Source organism: Panthera leo, chromosome B3, assembly GCF_018350215.1.
Source record: "Panthera leo isolate Ple1 chromosome B3, P.leo_Ple1_pat1.1, whole genome shotgun sequence".
Classification (NCBI taxonomy): Eukaryota; Metazoa; Chordata; class Mammalia; order Carnivora; family Felidae; genus Panthera; species Panthera leo.
The window spans coordinates 4,052,225-4,071,631 of record NC_056684.1 but is presented as its reverse complement, the minus strand read 5'-3'; the positions used below and the strand labels follow the sequence as shown (position 1 = coordinate 4,071,631).

The window sequence follows — 19,407 nt, the reverse complement described above, 5'->3', positions numbered from 1 at the left end:
CGGTGAGCTGACGCCAGCACAGTTCGAGAAGAATGTCGCGGTCCGCGGCGGGCCGCGGGGGGTGCGGGAAGGCCGGGCCCGCGCGAGCCGAGCCCTTCGGCCGCTGAGCCGCCGGCCATGGAGGACGAGCAGCCCGACAGCTTGGAGGGCTGGGTGCCGGTCCGCGAGGACCTCTTCGCCGTGCCCGAGCGCCACCAGCTGCGCTTCCTCGTGGCCTGGAACGACGCGGAGGGCAAGTTCGCGGTGACCTGTCACGACCGCACGGCGCAGCGGCGGCGGCGGCGCGAGGGGAGCCGGCCCGAGCCCGAGCCCGCCGCGTCCCCCCCCAGCTGGTCGGGCCTGCTGTCGGCCGCCGGGCTCCGCGGCGCGCACCGGCAGCTGGCGGCGCTGTGGCCGCCGCTGGAGCGCTGCTTCCCGCCGCTGCCGCCCGAGCTGGACGCGCGCGCCGGCGGGGCCTGGGGCCTGGGGCTCGGGCTGTGGGCGCTGGTGTGGCCGGCGCGCGCGGGCCCCGGCGACGCGGCGCTGCAGGAGCTGTGCGCGCGGCTGGAGCGCTACCTGGGCGAGGCGGCCACCGGCTGCGGCGGCGCGGCGGTGCGCGACGCGCTCTTCCCGGCGGAGGGCGGCGCGGCCGACTGCGAGAGTCCGCGCAACTTCCGGGAGCGGGCCCTGCGCGCGCGGTGGGCCGCGGCGGACGCGCGGCTGTGCCAGGTACGCGCCGGCCTCCTCCCGCCGCGCGGGGTTAGGGGTCGCTGCAGGGGTGCGGCCGGCGTGGGGGTGGGGGCTGTCCCGGAGCCCGGCTGCGGGGGAGCCCGCTGACGGTGGGCGGGGACCGGGCGGGGCGCGCGCAGGTGTGCAGGCGCGCGTCACCTGCAGGGGAGCAGCGAGGCCCGGGGAGCGGGCGTGCGCAGGCGGGTCGGGGTTCATTCCAGGTGGGGAGCCAGCCCCCGGCCCCGTTCTCTGAGATCGCTGGCGGAGTCGGCGGTCGTATTCGGGGAATACCGAAAGCGGAACTGGGAACGTCCCTTAGTACACGGGGGAGGCGACAACACGGACTAGATGTAACCACTTTCAGGTTCTGCGAAAGAGGGAACAGGAATAACAGAGACCTAGTGTTTTAGAAGATCAAGGGGCCTCTAGGAGAAAGGTGGTGAGAGTAACGCAGACTCGGTCAAATGGAAAGCGGGGGTGGGGGGGTGGGGGTGTGTGTGAGCTTTATTTATCGATTTGGAATAGCAACAGGAGTGCTGTTTTAAGCTTGAAGAAGGTCATTTGGGAAACCGAAGAATTCATTCTTTGGCAAACTTACAGAACTTAAGGGGAGGGGGGACACGAGTTCACCAAAGGGTTTAGGAGACAATGTGGCGTGTGTATCCACAATTTACTGTGGGTGGCCAAGATTTAGTGCTCCGACCCCCTGTCCGTTCTCATTATAGGCCATTCTTAATCTGGATTTTTCTGTGCCTTCTCTTGAATTTTACTTAATGTCTAATTTGGAGATTGAGTCGGGGAATGGGGGGGGGGGGATCCCAAGCAAGGCTCTGGGCTGGCAGCTCAAAGTCCAATGGGGTGGGAGGGAGGGCTAAAACTCAGGAAAAGTGAGGATGTGTGTGACCTGAGCAAAATCAAGAGCCTAAGGTTAGTTGAACCGACTGAGCGGCCCCTCTGTGCATTCTTTTGCAGAAGAGGGGTGTGAGAGGAGAATTCAGTCCCATTTCAAAATCTTAATTACATCTTCTCAAGCTACATATAGAATGAACTTTTACAATTAAAATAGTTGTATAAAAGGAGTTTGTTAGTGCTGTCAACTACTGAATGATTACAGTAATGATATTCTACCGTGGATATACCATGACTTAATTTACCCATTCTTGTTTTATTGGGCATTTTGGTTGGAGGACAATAGCTTTTTAATATTTAATCGGTATTTAAACTTTTAAAGTTTAGGACATTGGGACGCCTGGATGGCTCAGTAGGTTGAGCTTCTGACTCTTGGTTTTGGCTCAGGTCATGATCTCATGGTTTCATGAGTTCAAGACCTGAGCTGGGCTCTGCGCTGGCAGCACAGAGCCTGCTTGGGATTCCCTCTCTCTCTCTCTCTCTCTCTCTCTCTCTCTGACCCTCCCCCACTGGTGTGGTCTCAGTCTCTCTCAAAAATAAATAAATCAACTTCAAAAAAAAGTTAAAACTTTAGGACATTAAGGTTTCTTTAGTTTTGTTATGAGCTTATAAATACTGTCCATACTGAGCTTTATTTACCTTTTGTCTTCTAGGTTCTTCAGGAGCATGATAAAGCCCACACCATGGTGGCATTAGTGAAAGTCTATCGAGAGGAAGATGAAGCTTACCAGGAATTAGTTATGGTGGCAACCATGTTCTTCCAGTATTTGCTGCAGCCGTTTAGGGATATGAGAGAAGTTGCAACCTTATGTAAGCTTGATATTTTGGTATGTTTTCTTTATATTTTTATATTATCAGATTTACTATTTATCACATGTTGTTTCTTTCATCACATTTAAGATTTCAGTCTGTGTTTGCACTTTGGGTTCACCCTTCTGTTCAGATGATAGTGGGGCTATAGCAAGGTGGTATTTATTTATTTATTTATTTTAGTGTTTATTTACTTTTGAGAGAGAGAGAGAGAGAGAGAGAGAGACAAAGAGAGACAAAGACAGAGTGCTACTGTGGGAGGGGCAGAGACAGAGACACAGAATCCAAAGCAGGCTCCAGGCTCTGAGCTGTCAGCACAGAGCCTGACGTGGGCCTCGAACCCACAGATTGCAAGATCGTGACCTGAGCCAAAGTCAGATGCTTAACCAACCAACTGAGCCACCCAGGTGCCCCAAATTTATTTACTTTTTCAAAGTAATCTGTACGCCCAGCGTGGGGCTTGAACTCATGACCCCGTGATCAGGAGACCATGCTCCACTGACTGAGCCAGCCACGCGCCCCTAAACAATTGTGTGTTAGAGAAGCATAACTTGATAGCATGCCTCTCCAGAAAATGTTATTCTAGTAATGCACATTGAAAGTAGATTTTTCTCTTTCTTTATGCCCCAGAGTATCCTTTTGTCTTCCAGGTGGTGCCTAGCTTAGAGCCTTATTCATACTCAGTAAGGGATTGCTGAATGAATGAAATTGAATCAACTAAGTAGTGGTAATAAAAGTAGCTGAAATCATCCCTGTGTCCAATTTCCTTTCAATTTCCTATGGCTCTACATTACTATTTTCTCTTACTGATACAGTTTTCCCTTCTTTTGTAGAAATCCTTGAATGAGGATGATCTGGGTCCTAAAAGGATAGTGGCCTTGCAGAAGGAAGCCAAAGAATGGAGCAGAAGGGCTGAAGAAGCCGTAGTCTCTATTCAGGACATCACAGTGAATTATTTTAAAGAAACAGTAAAAGCGTTAGCAGGTAACAATTTAAAATTCTATTCTAAGATGTGTGTCATTTTCATTTTGTTCAAAAACCATCTGAGGGCCTCTTGAACACCAGGCGCTGTGTTTTCTAGGAGCTGGGGATTCAGTGTAAGGAGAAGTATAAACAGACACTGCACGGTCTGGTGAGGGCAGAGAAATCCTATTTATATATTCACTCAAACACATGGAGAATGGCAGTTAACAACTGGCCACATGAAGGAGAGAAGCACGGGGCTCTGAGAGCCACCGAGAGGAACGAGGCTCCTTCACTAGGTCAGTGAAGGCCTCTGGGAAATAGCCCTTGCCCTGATATCTGGAGGGTCGGTGGGAGCGGAGAGAGCATCACAGCGAGGGAAGAGTGTTCCAGGAAGAGGAAAGGGCACTCACAAAGGTGCCCTGGCTGGAGGGAGCTTGGCAAGTGTGAGGAACGGCGAGTCTCGGGGCTGGAGCAGAGATGAACAGGGGAACATGGTGGGAAAGAATGCGGCAGACGGCAGGGATGGGGGTGGGGGACAAGGACCTCCATCTCATCTGTAAGTCGTTGATGATGGCTCCAGACAGGACACCGAGTGTCTCCCAGTTTAAGTTACATCCGTAAAGTGAAATGCCATGTAGCTATTAAGCATGCTTCTCTAGATCTGTTTTTTGTGAATGGTGACACTTCCACTATCTATCAAGTGAAATAAATAAAATACAAAAAAGCAGGATGATCTTGTGGGGTGTTTTTATTTTTTGGTTTTGGTTCAAACTGCCTGTCTAGCCGGACGGACATAGAAACAGTCTGGAAGTATATGCACCAAAATGCAAGAAATCCTCACCTCTACTAGGTGAGATTCAGGATTTATTATTTTTCTCTTTTTTTAAAATGAAGTATCTAAAATTTTTATGTATGTTTTATTTTTGTGACAATAAAAGGTCATTAAAATAAAACAAATTTTCTTTTATTTTTTTTTTATTTTTTTTTTTTTTTTTTTATTTTTGGGACAGAGAGAGACAGAGCATGAACGGGGGAGGGGCAGAGAGAGAGGGAGACACAGAATCGGAAACAGGCTCCAGGCTCCGAGCCATCAGCCCAGAGCCTGACGCGGGGCTCGAACTCACGGACCGCGAGATCGTGACCTGGCTGAAGTCGGACGCTTAACCGACTGCGCCACCCAGGCGCCCCAAACAAATTTTCTTTTAAAAAGGATGTTTTGTAAGTAACGTGGGAGGCAGTAAACAAAGAATCAGCTCGGGATACATTTTTCTCCCTTTTGGTGAGTTGTAATTACGTTTTATTTTATTAATTCCAATCCGACAGGAATGCAGAAACAAATGGAACAGGATGAGAAGAGGTTTGGCCAAGCTGCCTGGGCCACGGCAGCTCCCAGGTTAGAAAAACTCAAGTTGATGTTGGCCCAAGAGACCCTGCAGCTCATGAGGGCCAAGGAGTTGTGTTTAAATCACAAAAGAGCAGAAATTCAGGGAAAGGTAAGACAAAGATCAATGAAACTTGGTTTAAAAAAACATACTCTTAGGGGCGCCTGGGTGGCTCAGTCGGTCTGACTCTCGGTTTCGGCTCAGGTCATGATCTAGCAGTTTGTGGGTTCAATCCCCACGTCAGGCCCTCTGTCGACAGGGCAGAGCCTGCTTGGGATTCTCTCTTTCTCTCTCTCTCTGCCCCTCGCTCCTTTGCTCTCTCTCAAAAATAAACTTAAACAAAATCTAAAGTAACAGAAAAACACACCTTTGGATAGTGCCTTTCTTTCCAAACACAGTTAGAGCTTCCTTGCTGCACCCACTGCACATCTACTGGCTGCGAATGTTGACCGCGGGAGGTTGGCAGGAAACTTCCTTTCGGTCAAGATGTTTTTGAAATATTATATTGTAGGGTGCTCCTGATAAGAACACTGAGCTCAGCCCTGAAGTAGATGAGATACTTAAATCAATCAAGCAGTGTTTCAGCATGACTTGAGGGCAATAAAAAGGTACTTTATCCCAGGATCATAGCCACTTAAATTTCTTCCTCTAATGGTAGGAGTTTGAAGCAGGAAATGCTGCAAATGCCTCACGGCCATTTATTTTTCTCGAAAGCCTAAGTATTTTCATATGTTTCAAGGGTAAGTTAAAATATTTGCAACAAACATCAAGTAAGGCATTTTTGTTTTATTAAATGAAATGGAACAAGGTTTCCTCTCTGTTAGTTTTATATTTGGTATTAAGCAAAGAATAGAATAGTGCTCAAATGCATCTAATGTTTGCTTTTAATGTGCTAGTTATTTTAACCTGCTCTTACTTTTTCCATGAAAACCAGATGGAAGATCTTCCAGAACAAGAAAAAAATATGGACGTTGTTGATGAATTAGAAATACAATATTATGAAGTCCAATTAGAACTGTATGAGGTTAAATTCGAGATATTAAAATATGAAGAAATACTGCTTATTACACAGTTGGACTCAATTAAAAGGCTTATAAGAGGTAAGATTTATACTTAAATGGGTATGTTAAAATGTTTAAATCACACCTTCAAGACAATACCAAGACTGTGTTACCACTTCTTATAAGTTGTCTAAAACATTTACTGAAATTTCCTGAAGTTTCCTTTTAGCATTTTTGTTTTCCAGATGATAAATTCATCATTAAACACACAGCAAAACCAAGGAAACTGTTATCACCCCAGTTCCATCATCTAGAGATCCTGACATAGCCTTGGTTATATGCTGATGTGTATAAGTAAATATCAATTTCTAAACCAAAACTATATACCCTGTAGAGTAGCCTCTTTTCATTTAATACCTAAAAACCATCTTTCCATTTGAGTAAGAAAAACATGAAAAATTTTAATGACTGCACAGCATTCATTATGTGTACGTACCGTGATTTCGTTTTTCACTCTTGCAAACGGTAGTGTAGTGGGGAGCCTTCCTCTACACGTCTTTGCATGTAAGAGAGAGTGTTTCTTTGGAATAAATTTCCAAAGATGGAATTGCTGGGTCAAGGACAGTGCAAATTTTACATCTTGACACGTACCTGCTTACACTAGAATAGTCCCTCAGGATACATTTTTTCCTGGCCTCTATTATTTTCTGACTTCTAAATTCCATACTATACAATGGCCTTGTAGGTTGAGGTTGTGCAGAAAGACGCTCCCCGCAGCAGATTATGAAAGCACCTGTTTCCCCATACTTACAGCATTCTTTTCAATTCTTGCCTCCCTGATAGAAGAAAATGGCGTCTTGTAGTTTTCATTTCTTTAATTATAAGTGTAGCAGGCATGGGGCGCCTGTGGCTCAGCCGGTTAAGCTTCCGACTTAGGCTCAGGCCATCATCTCACGGTTTGTGAGTTTGAGCCCCATGTCAGGCTCTGTGCTGACAGCTCAGAGCCTGGAGCCTGCTTCGGATTCTGTGTCTTCCCTCCTGTCTGCCTCCCCCCTGCTCATGCTCTGACTCTGTCTCTTAATAATAAATTTAAAAAAAAAGTGTAGTAGGCACATTTTTGTATGTGTACTGGCTGTCTGTATTTCTTTCATTAACTGTCTATCCTTGGTCTTTGCCCATTTTTCTTGGAATGTTCCCTTTCCGTACTAAGGCTATTACTCTAGTATCTGTCAAATGTTGCCAAAAACTTCTCCTTGTCATTTGCTTTCTCTTGCCTTGCAGAAATACTTAATTTTTATGAAGTCCTATCTGCTTTTGGTGAAGTCTTCCCGTGTTTGTTGTTATGCTTGGCAAAATGCTCCTCATCCCCAAATTATATCAATATTTTACTTACGTTTTCTTTTAGTATGTTTGTGAGTGAAAAAAAAAAAAATCTCTTTGGGGCTCCTGGGTGGCTCACTGGGTTAAGCCATACCAAATCTGAACATTTAATTGAATCCTGAGTATTCAAAAAACTTTGCAGTAATTTGAGGTTATAAGCATTTTACATATTTAGGAAAAAATCCTACTGAAAGAGTTAATCCAGAAAGATGCATGCCAAATTGTTCATAATTTTTTCCTTTGGGAATGGGCTCCCAAAGGTTTGGGAAAGGAAGAAGAAAATTTCACTTTCTATTTTATTTAGTTCTGCAGAGCTAGGATTTGTCACAATTAGCGTGTATTTTTAAAAGATATGTACGTAATCACGATTAAATGTCTTTAAGGCACCTTAATGAGACACTGCTGGCAGAATGTGGGTTTCCTTTCTGGAGGGCGATCGAGTGCTAGCTGCCAAGAGCCTTGACTATTCATCTCTAAGGAAGTAATAAAAATGTACACAAAGACTTTATGTTCAGATGTTCATCACGGTGAATTTGATAATAATGGAACTTGGAATATTTCTAACAGTACAGAGTGCTTCAATGAGAGAATACTGTGTTGCCATTGAAGTTCTCTTTCCATCACATGGAAAATGTCCTCTTAGCACTGTTACTGGTGTGTGTGTGTGTGTGTGTGTGTGTGTGTGTCTACACCCCCCCCACACACACACACGGGTGCTAACAGCAGCTCTCCCTGGGTGGCGGGGTTACAAGTCTCCCTTACTTCCCTTACACTGAAGGTATCTTCATGTGTTATTTTTTATACCAAACACGTTTTAAATGTCACCACTATGTTTCTAGATAAAGAGGGGGAAGTTGTCTATTACGACCCATGTGAGAGTGCAGAGGAACTTGAGGCCATGGCTTGTGTGGCGGGGCTGCCTGGCGACGAGAACCTGGAGGCGGCAGAGCTGAGGCGGCAGCACCAGCGCCTGGAGCGCAAGCGGGGCAGGATCTGCGCCCGGAGGGCCTGTCTCAGGAACAGACGGGTGGGCAGCCCGGAGGCTCTCCTCTCCCCACTCAAGATAAGGCTCTCGACCACACAGTGATTCATTTCTTGCGTGTTTATATAGATACCAATGGCTGCAATTAAAGAAAATATATGTATATTTTTGAAAAGTATATTTAAAAGTATACTTTTTAAAAGTATAATCCTTTTGAAAAGGATTCTGTGTCTTTTGGGATTTAAGCATTTACCATAATCTCTAGATTTTGATCGATCTATTCAACAATTGTTTGTTGAATACCTGTTACATACACAGGTATTTTTAAAATCACAATAGGTAGAAGCTTCTCATAATCAGCTGGAGTAAATTCTAAAATTTGTTTCTAAAATTTATTGTAAACGTTGATTGTAGAATATTAGAAATAATATTCAGCTCATTTCAGTCCTTGTATTTGGTGTTTTTTGTTTTTTGTTTTTTTCTTAATTTTTAAAAACTCTGTGATATGGGGCGCCTGGGTGGCTCAGTCAGTTAAGCATCCAACTCTTGATTTCGGCTCAGGTCATGATCTCACCGTTTGGAGGTTTGGGCCCCGCATCAGGCTCTGCGCTGATGGTGTTGAGTCTGTTTGGGATTCTGTGTCTCTGTCCCTCCCCGGTGCTCTCTCTCTCTAAAGAAACAAAAATAAAACTTAAAAAAAAAACAAAAACAAAAACCACCAAAAACTTAATTAATACATAAAAGGTGCACCTGAGTGGCTCAGTTGGTTGAGTGTCCGATCTTGATTTCGGCTCAGGTCATGATCCCAGGGCTGTGGGATGGAGCCCTGAGTCGGGCTCTGTGCTCAGATGGAACCTGCTTCAGATTCTTCCTCTTTGTCCCTCTCCTGCTCACACTTTCTCTAAAATTAAAAAAAAAGGAAAAAAGAGGTAACACACCTTAAGAATGGTTAAGTTTAGTTAAAATACAGTTTTTAGTAGAATTTTTCAGGTGTCTGTAGGTTGCATATGGTCATGTAGTTATGACTGGAAATACTATTGTAATATGAGGAGCTGAGTTTAAAATAATCCCATTGAAACCGATTCTTAGGACACGTGCCATTTAAGAACGGGGGACTGCCCGCGTGTCCTCTCATTTCCACTTGGAGGGTTTGCTTTTTCGTCTTTCGTGGCGCTGAATCCCAGCTGTGGTCCTGTGAGTGGGTACCGTGGACTCTGTAAGGCGCCCGTCAGCACATATCACGAGGCTAGCGGAGGCAGGATCCTGGAACCACAGAAACTCGTATTAACAAACGCCTTACGTGACAGCACAAATACAGTGCCTTCTTTTAAACTCCTTTGCTATAGCCCACAGTAATATTAAAAACCATGTACGTGCCTTGTATTATTCTCCCAGGATCAGTGCAAAGAGAATCATCGGCTCCGACTACAACTGGCTGCAGAAAGTATGAAACACTTTCATCAGCATCACAGTATCCAGATGGTAAGTGGCTGTAGAGAACGTGGTTTATATTTGCATAATGTGACACACTGTCTTAGATCTCTAGAAACTGGGGCCCCACTGCCCCGGGCTGCCAGGTGCCAGCCTTGATCCTGGGGAGACTGCAGTCCAGTCCTTCAGCCTGGGGAGGGGACGTGGGGGTGAGACCCGGGGAGGGGGTAACGTCGCGTCACACACCCTGTCTTTCTCAACACTTTTAGTTTGAGAAATTTACAAATACACGTTTGCTTAAATACAGAAAAGAGACAAGATAAAAGAAGAGGAGCAAAAGAAAAAAGAATGGATAAACCAGGAGCGCAAGAAGACACTCCAGCGATTGAGAGCATTTAAAGAGGTAAGTTCCAGGGGCACCTGGGTGGCCCGGTCAGTTGAGCCTCTGACTTTGGCTCAGGTCGTGATCTTGCAGTTCGTGAGTTCGAGCCCCGCGTCGGGCTCTATGCTGACGATGCGGAGCCTGGATCCTGCTTCGGGCTCTTGTCTCCCTCTCTCTGCCCCTCCCCTGCTCAGCTATGTCTCTCTCTCTGTCTCTCTCAAAAATAAACATTAAAAAATAAATAAAGGTGTAAGTTTTACAAATAATTACCCCTCACCTCCATTTTCTGGAGAAATGAAGGCCGCGCATCCTAGGAGAAAAGTATAAAGTATTATGAACCGATAATTTGGAACACAAGATGTTCCTCAAATGCCATCATTTTTAGTATAGAAGTAAAAAACAAGAATATTAAAATGTTAACATTTTTGACATTGCAAGACACCGGGGTTCTTGCTCTCTCCTCCTGACCCAGTGGTGCTGACTCTGCCCACCATGCTGTTGACCAGCCAGAAAAACTGAAAACAGTTACATTGCCCTCAACCTTCACTTGCTTTTTCCTGACTTTATTAACATTCTATAAAACGCAGTCAAGGAGGGGCACCTGGGTGGCTCAGTCGGTTAAGCGCCCGACTTTGCTCACGATTTTGCGGTTTATGAACTTAAGCCCCACGTCAGGCTCACTGCTGTCAGTGCAAAACCCGCTTCGGATCCTCTGTCCCTCTCCCTCTGCCCCTCCTCTGTGTGTACTCTCTCAAAAATAAACATTAACAAAAATTAAATGAAATGCAGGCAAGGAATCCTGTGACCTAGTATAGTTAAGTACTCTGTTAAAAGTGTATAGGTTTAAAAACAAGTAGCTACTCATTTAAAAATAACGTTAAACTAGCTGAATATAAAACATAAATCTGTTTGCATCACACAGATCCACGTTCGTAGCTGCCCCACAAGGGAAAACGTCCCACGCCCAGACAGGACTCCGGGATAAGGTCTTGAAGGTGTGCTGTGCTACCAAGGAATGGGGCCCCTGGAGTGATAATCATGCCACGCTGACCTCAACTTGTTTTCTGATGTGCTCATAAACCAGCACCTAACTGCATACCAGCCCGGTGCTAGACATTTCCCGTTCTTTCTCATTTAATTCTTAACCCTGCGGCCCGCGTGATGGCACAGCGTCGCTCGGGATTCTGTGCGGCCGCTTGTCTCCTAACTCTGGAGCCGCAGAGGCCTTCTCCTGCCTGGGCAGCACATCAGAACTGCTGATGCCTAGACCCCACCTCCAGAAGGAGGGAGGGTGAGCCGGAGGGATGCTGTGTGAAACCAGATGAAGGTAGAGCGAATGGGCGCAGGACAGCTGGTTGGTCAGCTCTCGCCCGAGGGCACTGGTTAATGGAGCCTGGATGGAGGACGGATCCGGGGGTGCAAGTCCGGCTCTTTAGCCCCGAAGCATCCGATCAGGATCAAATTTTCAAATCTGGAGGTGGGAGGGATAGACCGAAGGAAGGGGACAGAATCAGGCCACCTGCGCTCTCAATAGACTAGAAGGATGATTTTAAAACTCTAACACGTTGACCTCACACTGGTGGTGGTCTGGAACGGAACCTGTCTCCAAGGTGTGCGAGCTGAGGGTTTTTTGGCCTTTGGAGGTGTGGATTTCTCCAGAGGGTGGTAGGATGGAGTGTGTGGGCTTTAAACGTAGGGGAAAGAACCTCGAGAATGGAGTTTCTTCCAGCCTCCTAGCAGTCACTTGTGAAGAAGTTCGAGAAAAGCCCGGGACTCTTTAAGATGTACGAACAGATGAGTCCTCTGTAGAATGAGGGGAGTCTGTTTACCAAGAAGTGCCACCCTCAAAGGGACAAAGCCAATCTGAGCACATTTGGAAGGGGGAAAGTAGGAGAGGGAGAAGACGGGAAGTGAATCACTTGATATGTGACACTTGTTGAGCCCAGACAGGTTGGGCTGTTAGGAGGTAAAGGATTTAGTGTGTCTTGAGTGAGCCCTGGGGACACGGACTGCCCAGCACCATGAGGCAGAACTCGACAGGCCAGGGTCACAGCGACATGCCGGTGCCCGGATGCCGAGGAGGGGTCCTTGGGGTTTGGGGATGGCTGGATGACCTCCCGAGTCTGGCCCAGGGTTTCCAGGATCCTGATTCTCCCGGCATAGGATGACGGAAAGGCACAGTATGGTGGCTGCATGACCAGCAGCCGCATCCGTGAGGTTTGGGGCTTATTGCCATCGCTCTTCTGTCGTGGAAAGACTTAGAAGAACGTGGAGGAGAGGGATGCCTGGGTGGCTTAGTTGTTGAACGTCCGACTTTGACTCAGGTCATGATCTCGTGATTCATGAGTTCGAGCCCCACATCGGGCTCTGTGCTGGCAGCTCGTTTTAGGAGCCTGGAGCCCGTTTTAGGATCTCTGTGTCTCCCTCTCTTTCTCTGCCCCTCCCCCGCTCACGCTCTGTCTCTCTCAAAAATAAATCAACATTAAAAAATATTTTTTTTAATAAAAAAGAAGAAAAATGTGGAGGAGAGAGAAATGCAGGCACCCCTTGGAGACTGTGCAGGTTCTGTCCCAGACCACCAAGTGAGTCGAATGAATGTTTTGGTTTCTCAGTGCATATAAAACTGTGTTTATACTACAGTGTATTAAGTGTGCAGTAATAGCATTAGGTCTACAAAAAAGTACATACCTTAATTTAAAAATACTTTATTGCTAAAAAATGCCATCCGGTGAGCTTTTAGCAAGTTGTAACATCTCTGCCAGTGGAGGGTCTTGCCTCGATGTCGACGGCTGCTGACTGATCAGGGCAGTGGCTGCAGAAGGCGGAGGCCGTGGCCATTTCTTAGAATAAGACAACAGTGACGTTTACTGCCTCATACAGGCGCAGTTTGGGCGCCCCAGAAACAACTGTAATAGTAACAGCAAAGATCACTGATCACAGATCATCACCGTAACGATGAAAAAGTTTGAAATATTGCAAGAATTGCCAAAATGTGACACAGAGACCCCAAGTGAGCAAATGCTACTGGAAAAATAGCACTGACAGACTTGTTCGACTCAGGGTTGCCATGAGCCTTCAATTGATTAAAAAAAAAAAAAAAATGCAATTTTTGCAAAGCAAAATAAAGGGCAATGTGATGAGGTATGCTTGTACTCTATCATGAATTGCCCTTTTGGTGTATTACTACTAAATTTACATTAGTATTAGCCCATCGTATACATGCTCTGCCAGTTTCTTTTTTCACTTAAATTACATGGAGATGTGTTCTTATTTACAGATAGATAGGTAGATCTAGTTCATTTTAATGGCTACATAGTATTAACATTTTATGTGTTTTATTGGCTAGTCAGTGCCTACATTAGGGACCACCTTCCCACCACTCAGGATTCGTTTTTTATAAGATTATGTTTTTCTTTTTTAACATTTTTTAATGTTTATTTTTGAGAGAGGGCGAGTTGGGGAGGGTCAGAAAGCAGGGGAGACAGAGGATCCAATGCAGGCTCTGTCCTGACAGCACAGAGCCTGATACGGGGGCTCGAACCCACGAACCACCAGATCACGACCTGAGCTGAAGTTGGGATACTTAACCGACTGAGCCACCTAGGCGCCCCTAAGGTTATGTTTTTACTTATCAAACTAATACTTGAGAGACCAGAATGTTTTCTTTTTCTTCTTTTTTTTAATGTTTATGTTTTGTTTTATTTTTGAGAGAGAGAGAGCATGAGCAGGGGAGGGGCAGAGAGGGAGAGAGAATCCCAAGCAGGGTCTGTGCTATCAGTGCAGAGCCTGATGCGGGGCTCGAACTCATGAACCGTGAGATCATGACCTGAGCCAAAATCAAAAGTCCCCTGCTTAACCGACTGAGCCACCCAGGTGCCCTGGGAGACCGGAACATTTTAAGTTCACATTTTTAAATTATAAAGTTTACTGTAAACCTAAAACTTAGAGAAAAGAAACATGTGATAACCATCACTTTGAGGTCCACTCCAGGGGAGTTTTTCATACAGCTGTTTTACGTGGTTGTGAACTTAACACCGCGTCATCTGTGTTGTTTTAGGATGTTTCACGACTTCGTACTATTTACGGTTTTTCATTGCTGCCTACTATTTTAAATAAGTTCACCATAGTTTTCTGAAGTAACTTCCTGTTGTTGCTCTTTCGAGTTTTATTGTAACACTAGGAGTGTTTTCACCTGCATGTACACTGGCCTGTCTTTCTCACAGAGCAAGCGGTATCTATCAAGGGATATGGATGCTTCCTCCGTAAGAACGGCCTTCGTAGGCAGGCTGGCCATCCAGGGTGACGAGGAGACACTCTGTGAACGAGAGCATTTGCACCAAGCGTCACCCTTCGGATGGTTCCGGTCTGCGGCCGCTTTCTGACCCCGTGTTTCCTCCCCAGAGGCGCCCGGGCGGGTCTGCAGCGACGTCGCCGTGCTCGGGGGCTGCGGCCCTGCACCTGCCAGCTGGGCTCGCCCCGCAGACGGCTGCGTCCCCAGTGGACACACCTGACGGCAGCGATGCGAAAACCCGCGAGGATCGGGACTGTTCTGGAAATACCGACCAGAGCTCTGTTCCAGCTGGTGACCAAACACGCTCCAAATCTAGTGAGGAACTGTCGCAGCCACCGCCTCCGCCACCACCACCGCCGCCGCCGCCGCCGCCGCCCCTCCCTGGTCCTTACGCAGATCGCCAGAACTCGGCCCCGAGGACTCCGGGGACAGAGGAGCCGCTTCCCCTGCGGGGCGAACCGCCTGCCGTGAGAGCGCGCCACTGCGCAGCCGCAGCCGGTCCCCGAGGCCCAGGTAACCGCTGCTGCTCCCCCCACTCGGCGCTGGTGGGGGTGGGGGGCGGGGGGCGGGGAGGCAATCAGTCCCCCTCCCATCAGGCTTTGTCAGCGTTCTCTCCGGTCTTAAAACTCCCCAGTGCTCGCTGCCTTTAGTGTCACTCTCTGACTGCAAAGTCAGCAGTCTGAGTCTCACAAATGCGAACTCGCCTTGAAGAAACCAGGTCTACGCAGTCCGTGGTCACGTGACTTGGGATGTCTGTTGCCGCATCACCCGTTTCAGGTTAAGACTTCGGCCCCTGGAATTCTCCGTGTTACTGTTGAGTCTGTGAAGTCATTCACAGAATGAAATTGTCGCGGCTTAAGTAGAATATTGGTTGGCACTGACTGCAGAGGAATATTAGAATATCCCTGGCTGTTCTCACAGACTGGTGGACTGAGAAACCTTACTTAGGGAGAGCTTTCTAAAATGAAGTGGTTAAAAAAAAAAAGCAGCCCACGTCTTGCCTTTGCAAGTACAGTACACTGAATACACGAATTTTCTGTTTAAGGAGGGCTGAAGCTCTGACTTGCAGCTCTCGTTTGGTCTGATCCACTGACTGTTGAGACTGGCTTAAATCTGCCCAGACCCAGAACCTACGGCTTAGGGGGGGGGGGGCGTTAGACAAACGTGTGCACTTGTTACAAAGACTACGCCTGAGCGCCCCCACCTAGAACACGCAAGATTTCTGCAGCAGGTGATGGGAATCGTGGGGAAAAAAACGGTTCCAAACCGTGGTTCCGGTATTCTGGTTATTCGGAGCTCACGGGTCACTGTATCCAGAACCAGGTACCAATGAAAATGTCCACACTGTTAGGAGGAGACCCAGCTGGCCCATTTCCACAGGGTCTGCAACAACGTAGTGTAGTGAAAGCAAGAGCTCACATGCCTGGGCCTGGAGTTTGGAAGTGAGCAGACCTCTGTGGGGGACTCATCCCGGTTCAGGGTTGACACACACACACACACACACACACATCGCCCCATTTCACTGCAAAGAATAAAAAAGTGTGAGTTAGTACCCGAAATGCCCAAGTGTGAGGCTTTGTCACTCCTGGAAGGGAGCTGTGCTGAGAAGTCGTGGGTTCAAATCCAGGCTGGACCAGTATTTTGTTAGAGCACGGCCTCTCAATCCTGAACCAGAAACGACTCCCGTCTTGAAGCCTCACCTGGACACCTCTACGTTAGTGACCACAGTCGCGCCCCCGTCTCCAGCAGGTAGAGGTCAAAGACTTTACCCCCTCGGGGGTCTCAAGGTGCCTGAGGAGAAAATAGCTCCTCCTCACCCGGGCCTTGACACTCTGATTGAATTTGTGTTTTGACAGCATTGTGCACCCTCAGGTAGAAGGCGTGCGTTCGCTCGGGGTTACCGGCGCGGGTGCAGTCATCAGGTACAAGCAGAGATGCGCCAGCCTGGCCCCCGTCAGGCTCACAGAGCCACTGACTAAAGTCTACTTCCAGCCTTTTCCCGCGCAGACCTCCTCCCGTCACCGCCACAGAATGAGTCACCGCTGACTAACATCCAAGAGTGGTGAAGTCAGGGGGCGCCCGGGGGGCTCAGTCGGTTGAGCGTCCGACTTCAGCTCAGGTTGTGATCTCGTGGTCCATGAGTTCAAGCCCCGCGTCGGGCTCCGTGCCGACAGCCAGGAGCCCGGAGCCTGCTTGGGATGGTGTGTGTGTGTCTCTCTCTGCCCCTCCCCTGCTCGTGCTCTGTCTCTGTCTCTGAAAAAATGAATACACCTTAAAAGATTTTTTAAAAAGAGGGGTGGAATTAGAGAAATACAGCAGGTGCGCTGTAGGGAAGGAACACGGAGGAGATACAACTTACTGAAACTGTGTGCAGCTCTCATGCTTACTGGATCAGGTTATCTGCACCCAGGTTTTCTTCCTCTTCAGGATCACACAAAAACACAACACCTGCATCTTGTAAAACAGCCACTGGGACGAAAGGCGTGTGTGACTGTGCCTGAGTTGCTGTGACTCTGAGGGAGTGGCGGGCAGCGATTAAGCCACCCTGTGTTCAAACAGGGAGCTAGCGGTTGACCTTTCTCGCAGGTGTTCAAAGCATTTGTTTCACGGAATGATTATTTGCTGAAACCGTGTTATTAACCTATGTGCGACGTAACCCCTAACTGGTACAAAGGGGCGCCTGGGTGGCTCGGTCGGTTAAGCGTCCGACTTCGGCTCAGGTCACGATCTCGCGGTCCGTGAGTTCGAGCCCCGCGTCGGGCTCTGTGCTGACAGCTCGGAGCCTGGAGCCTGCTTCGGATTCTGTGTCTCCCTCTCTCTCTGCTCCTCCCCTGTTCATGCTCTGTCTCTCTCTGTCTCAAAAAAATAAATAAACGTTAAAAAAAAATTAAAAACCAAAAACGCCCCGGTGCCTTGGGGAGAGAGAGTGTGGGTTCTGACGGTCCTTGCTCTGTCCGCTCGATTTCAGGATCCATGGACGAAGTGCTGGCCTCCTTAAGGAGCCGCAGGACCCCTCTGCGGAGAGCGGAGGTGACCGCCTCGCCCCCTCCCCGCGCCTCGTTCAATGAGCAACTTCTGGCTGCCATAAGGCAGGGGGTCAAACTGAGGAAAGTTCACTCCGGCCTCGACCTGAGCCCCAGCGGCAAACCGACCGGTGACCTGGAGACGGGGATCAAGGCGGCGCTCCAGAGAATCAGGAGAGTGTCTGCTGACTCGGAGGAGGAGGACGGTGACGAGCCGAGCCCCGGCAGCGAGTGGGACCGCTGAGCTCCCCTCCACGGCCGACGGCACCGCCCGAGCGCTCGAATGAGACGCGGGCCCAACGTCTGTTCTTGTAAAGGCACGTGAGCAGGTGGCCGGCCACATAACAGCCCCAGAGACCAGTGGGGCTTCGTGTGACGTGGCGGCCTTTCTTGAATGTTGTGGCTCCTAAAATCAGGGCGGGACGTAGAGACGCGGGGACGTGCGCACACCAAACTGTTGGGATCTAAGAACCCGCAGGATTCGCGGCGTCAGACAAGAGTATTTGTTTTTCACCGAGGGTGATCTAGAACCATTCCCTTCTTCCAAAAGAAGGCGACGCTACTGCGTTTAGCGGCGCTGTCGTGCTACTGACCGTGTCCTCCCGTCTGGGTGGAGCCGTGGCCTCCCCACATTTAAAGGCTTGAACGTGGGGGCGCCCGGGTGGCTCCGTCGGCCGAGCGTCCGGCTCTCGGATCCGGCTCAGGTCACGATCTCAAGGTCACGGGATCAAGCCCCGTGCCGGGCTCTGTGCTGACAGCATGGAGCCTGCTTGGGATCCTCCCCCTCTCTCTGCCCCTCCCCGGCTCACGTACTTGCACACTCTCTCATAAATAAACAAAACGAGATAAAGGCTTGAATGTGAAGACGGTTTTAGCAAGAATCAGAATAAACCGCTTATATTCAGGAATTCTTTTAAATATTTTAAATGAAATATATTTTATGTATCAAGCACATATATAAACTTGTAATAAAGAACTATTTATAAGGCATCAGTGTGATTCGTGAGGAAATGAGACACTATCTGAACACAGCTGTCCCTGCCTGGCAGGGGGCGGGAGGAGGTCAGGTTTTTAACAAGATTTTAGATAAACATTTGCTTAAGCAAATACTAATAATGAGGGAATAATGCTTCACCTCAGGAACTAAAGTCTCATGTCGGAATCTTTCCTCCGCCTCACGTCATGTTACAATCGGGAAGGGGAAGGGCAAACACAAGGCGGTCTGTCTGCTCGTTTCTCAGACCGTCCAGGGCATCCGCACTAACCTCAAACCCTCACCGTGGCCACAGCAGTCCAGGGTTTCCACAGAACAATATGAATCGAGCTTCTTTTATTTCCAGAGAAAAGTGATTTACCAAAACCTGTTGTACTTCCGGTTTCTTCTTCACTAACTACACCCCGAGTGAGTCCGGCCCGAGGGGCTGCAGCCGGGAGGGATCCGGGACCTTCTTCCACTGCTGCAGCCTGGACCTCCACGAGGGGCTGGAGACGTTTCAGCGTGGCCGCCAGTGGCTCACAGGTCCGTCACCCGTCCTTCCTTCCCCGAATCTAGAACTGTGAACACTCGCACGTGCAGCCTCTGCAGCCGGATCTGCCTCAGCCCCGTCCCCACCACAGACAGGCCGGGCTCAGTCCCAGAACGTTTCTCGGGGAAGAATTTGACATTTATTTATTTTTTTAATTATTATTTTTTTTTTACATTTATTTATTTCGGAGAGACAGAGAGAGACAGAGCACATGTGGGGAAGGGGCAGAGACAGAGGGAGACACAGAATCTGAAGCCGGCCCCAGGCTCTGAGCTGTCAGCGCAGAGCCCGGCGCGGGGCTCGAACTCACGGACCGTAAGATCGTGACCTGAGCCCAAGTCGGACGCTCAGCCGACTGAGCCACCCAGGCGCCCCAAGAATTTGATATTTTAAAAAATGGCAAGGTCAGAGCTTGACTGGCCTTCCCTATGCTTACTTTGCAGATCAGTACTGTGGTAATTACTGTAATCTCAGTATTCTGAGATGCACTCGGGCTTGGATAGTTCTCCGCATTTGCTTTCTAAGGTCTGCCAAAGAGCCTTCGAAACAGGATCCTTTTCGGAAGAGAGTTCTGCCAATTAAAGCTCCTCGCTCAACTGTCTTCTGTGCATCAAAC

General features: G+C 48.4%; 2 protein-coding genes across 4 annotated transcripts in view; one reads left to right on the top strand and one right to left on the bottom strand.

Annotated features, from left to right (window-relative positions):
* Positions 1-17: 17 nt before the first annotated feature.
* WHAMM (WASP homolog associated with actin, golgi membranes and microtubules) lies at positions 18-18,036 on the top strand. Its single transcript, XM_042940881.1, has 10 exons — positions 18-708; positions 2,271-2,444; positions 3,261-3,411; positions 4,717-4,886; positions 5,710-5,875; positions 7,996-8,183; positions 9,534-9,620; positions 9,877-9,972; positions 14,353-14,755; positions 17,211-18,036. The coding sequence occupies exons 1-10, from the start codon at positions 118-120 to the stop codon at positions 17,507-17,509; spliced, it is 2,325 nt and encodes a 774-aa protein (XP_042796815.1). The 5' UTR covers positions 18-117; the 3' UTR covers positions 17,510-18,036.
* The window catches only part of HOMER2 (homer scaffold protein 2), a 115,172-nt gene continuing 104,909 nt past the window's right edge, over positions 9,145-19,407 (bottom strand). The window contains exons 10-11 of one of the 3 annotated variants that reach the window (XR_006203285.1): positions 12,640-12,857; positions 9,145-9,401 (exon numbers count right to left, since the gene is read on the bottom strand). Coding sequence is in view for 1 of the 3 variants with exons in the window: in XM_042940886.1 (XP_042796820.1) it covers positions 12,793-12,857 (65 nt within the window). In the remaining 2 variants the exon portion in view is untranslated. Of the gene's footprint in view, positions 9,402-11,259; positions 11,423-12,477; positions 12,858-19,407 lie in introns of those variants that run through there. The other 2 variants (XR_006203286.1, XM_042940886.1) reach the window with 2 other exon arrangements.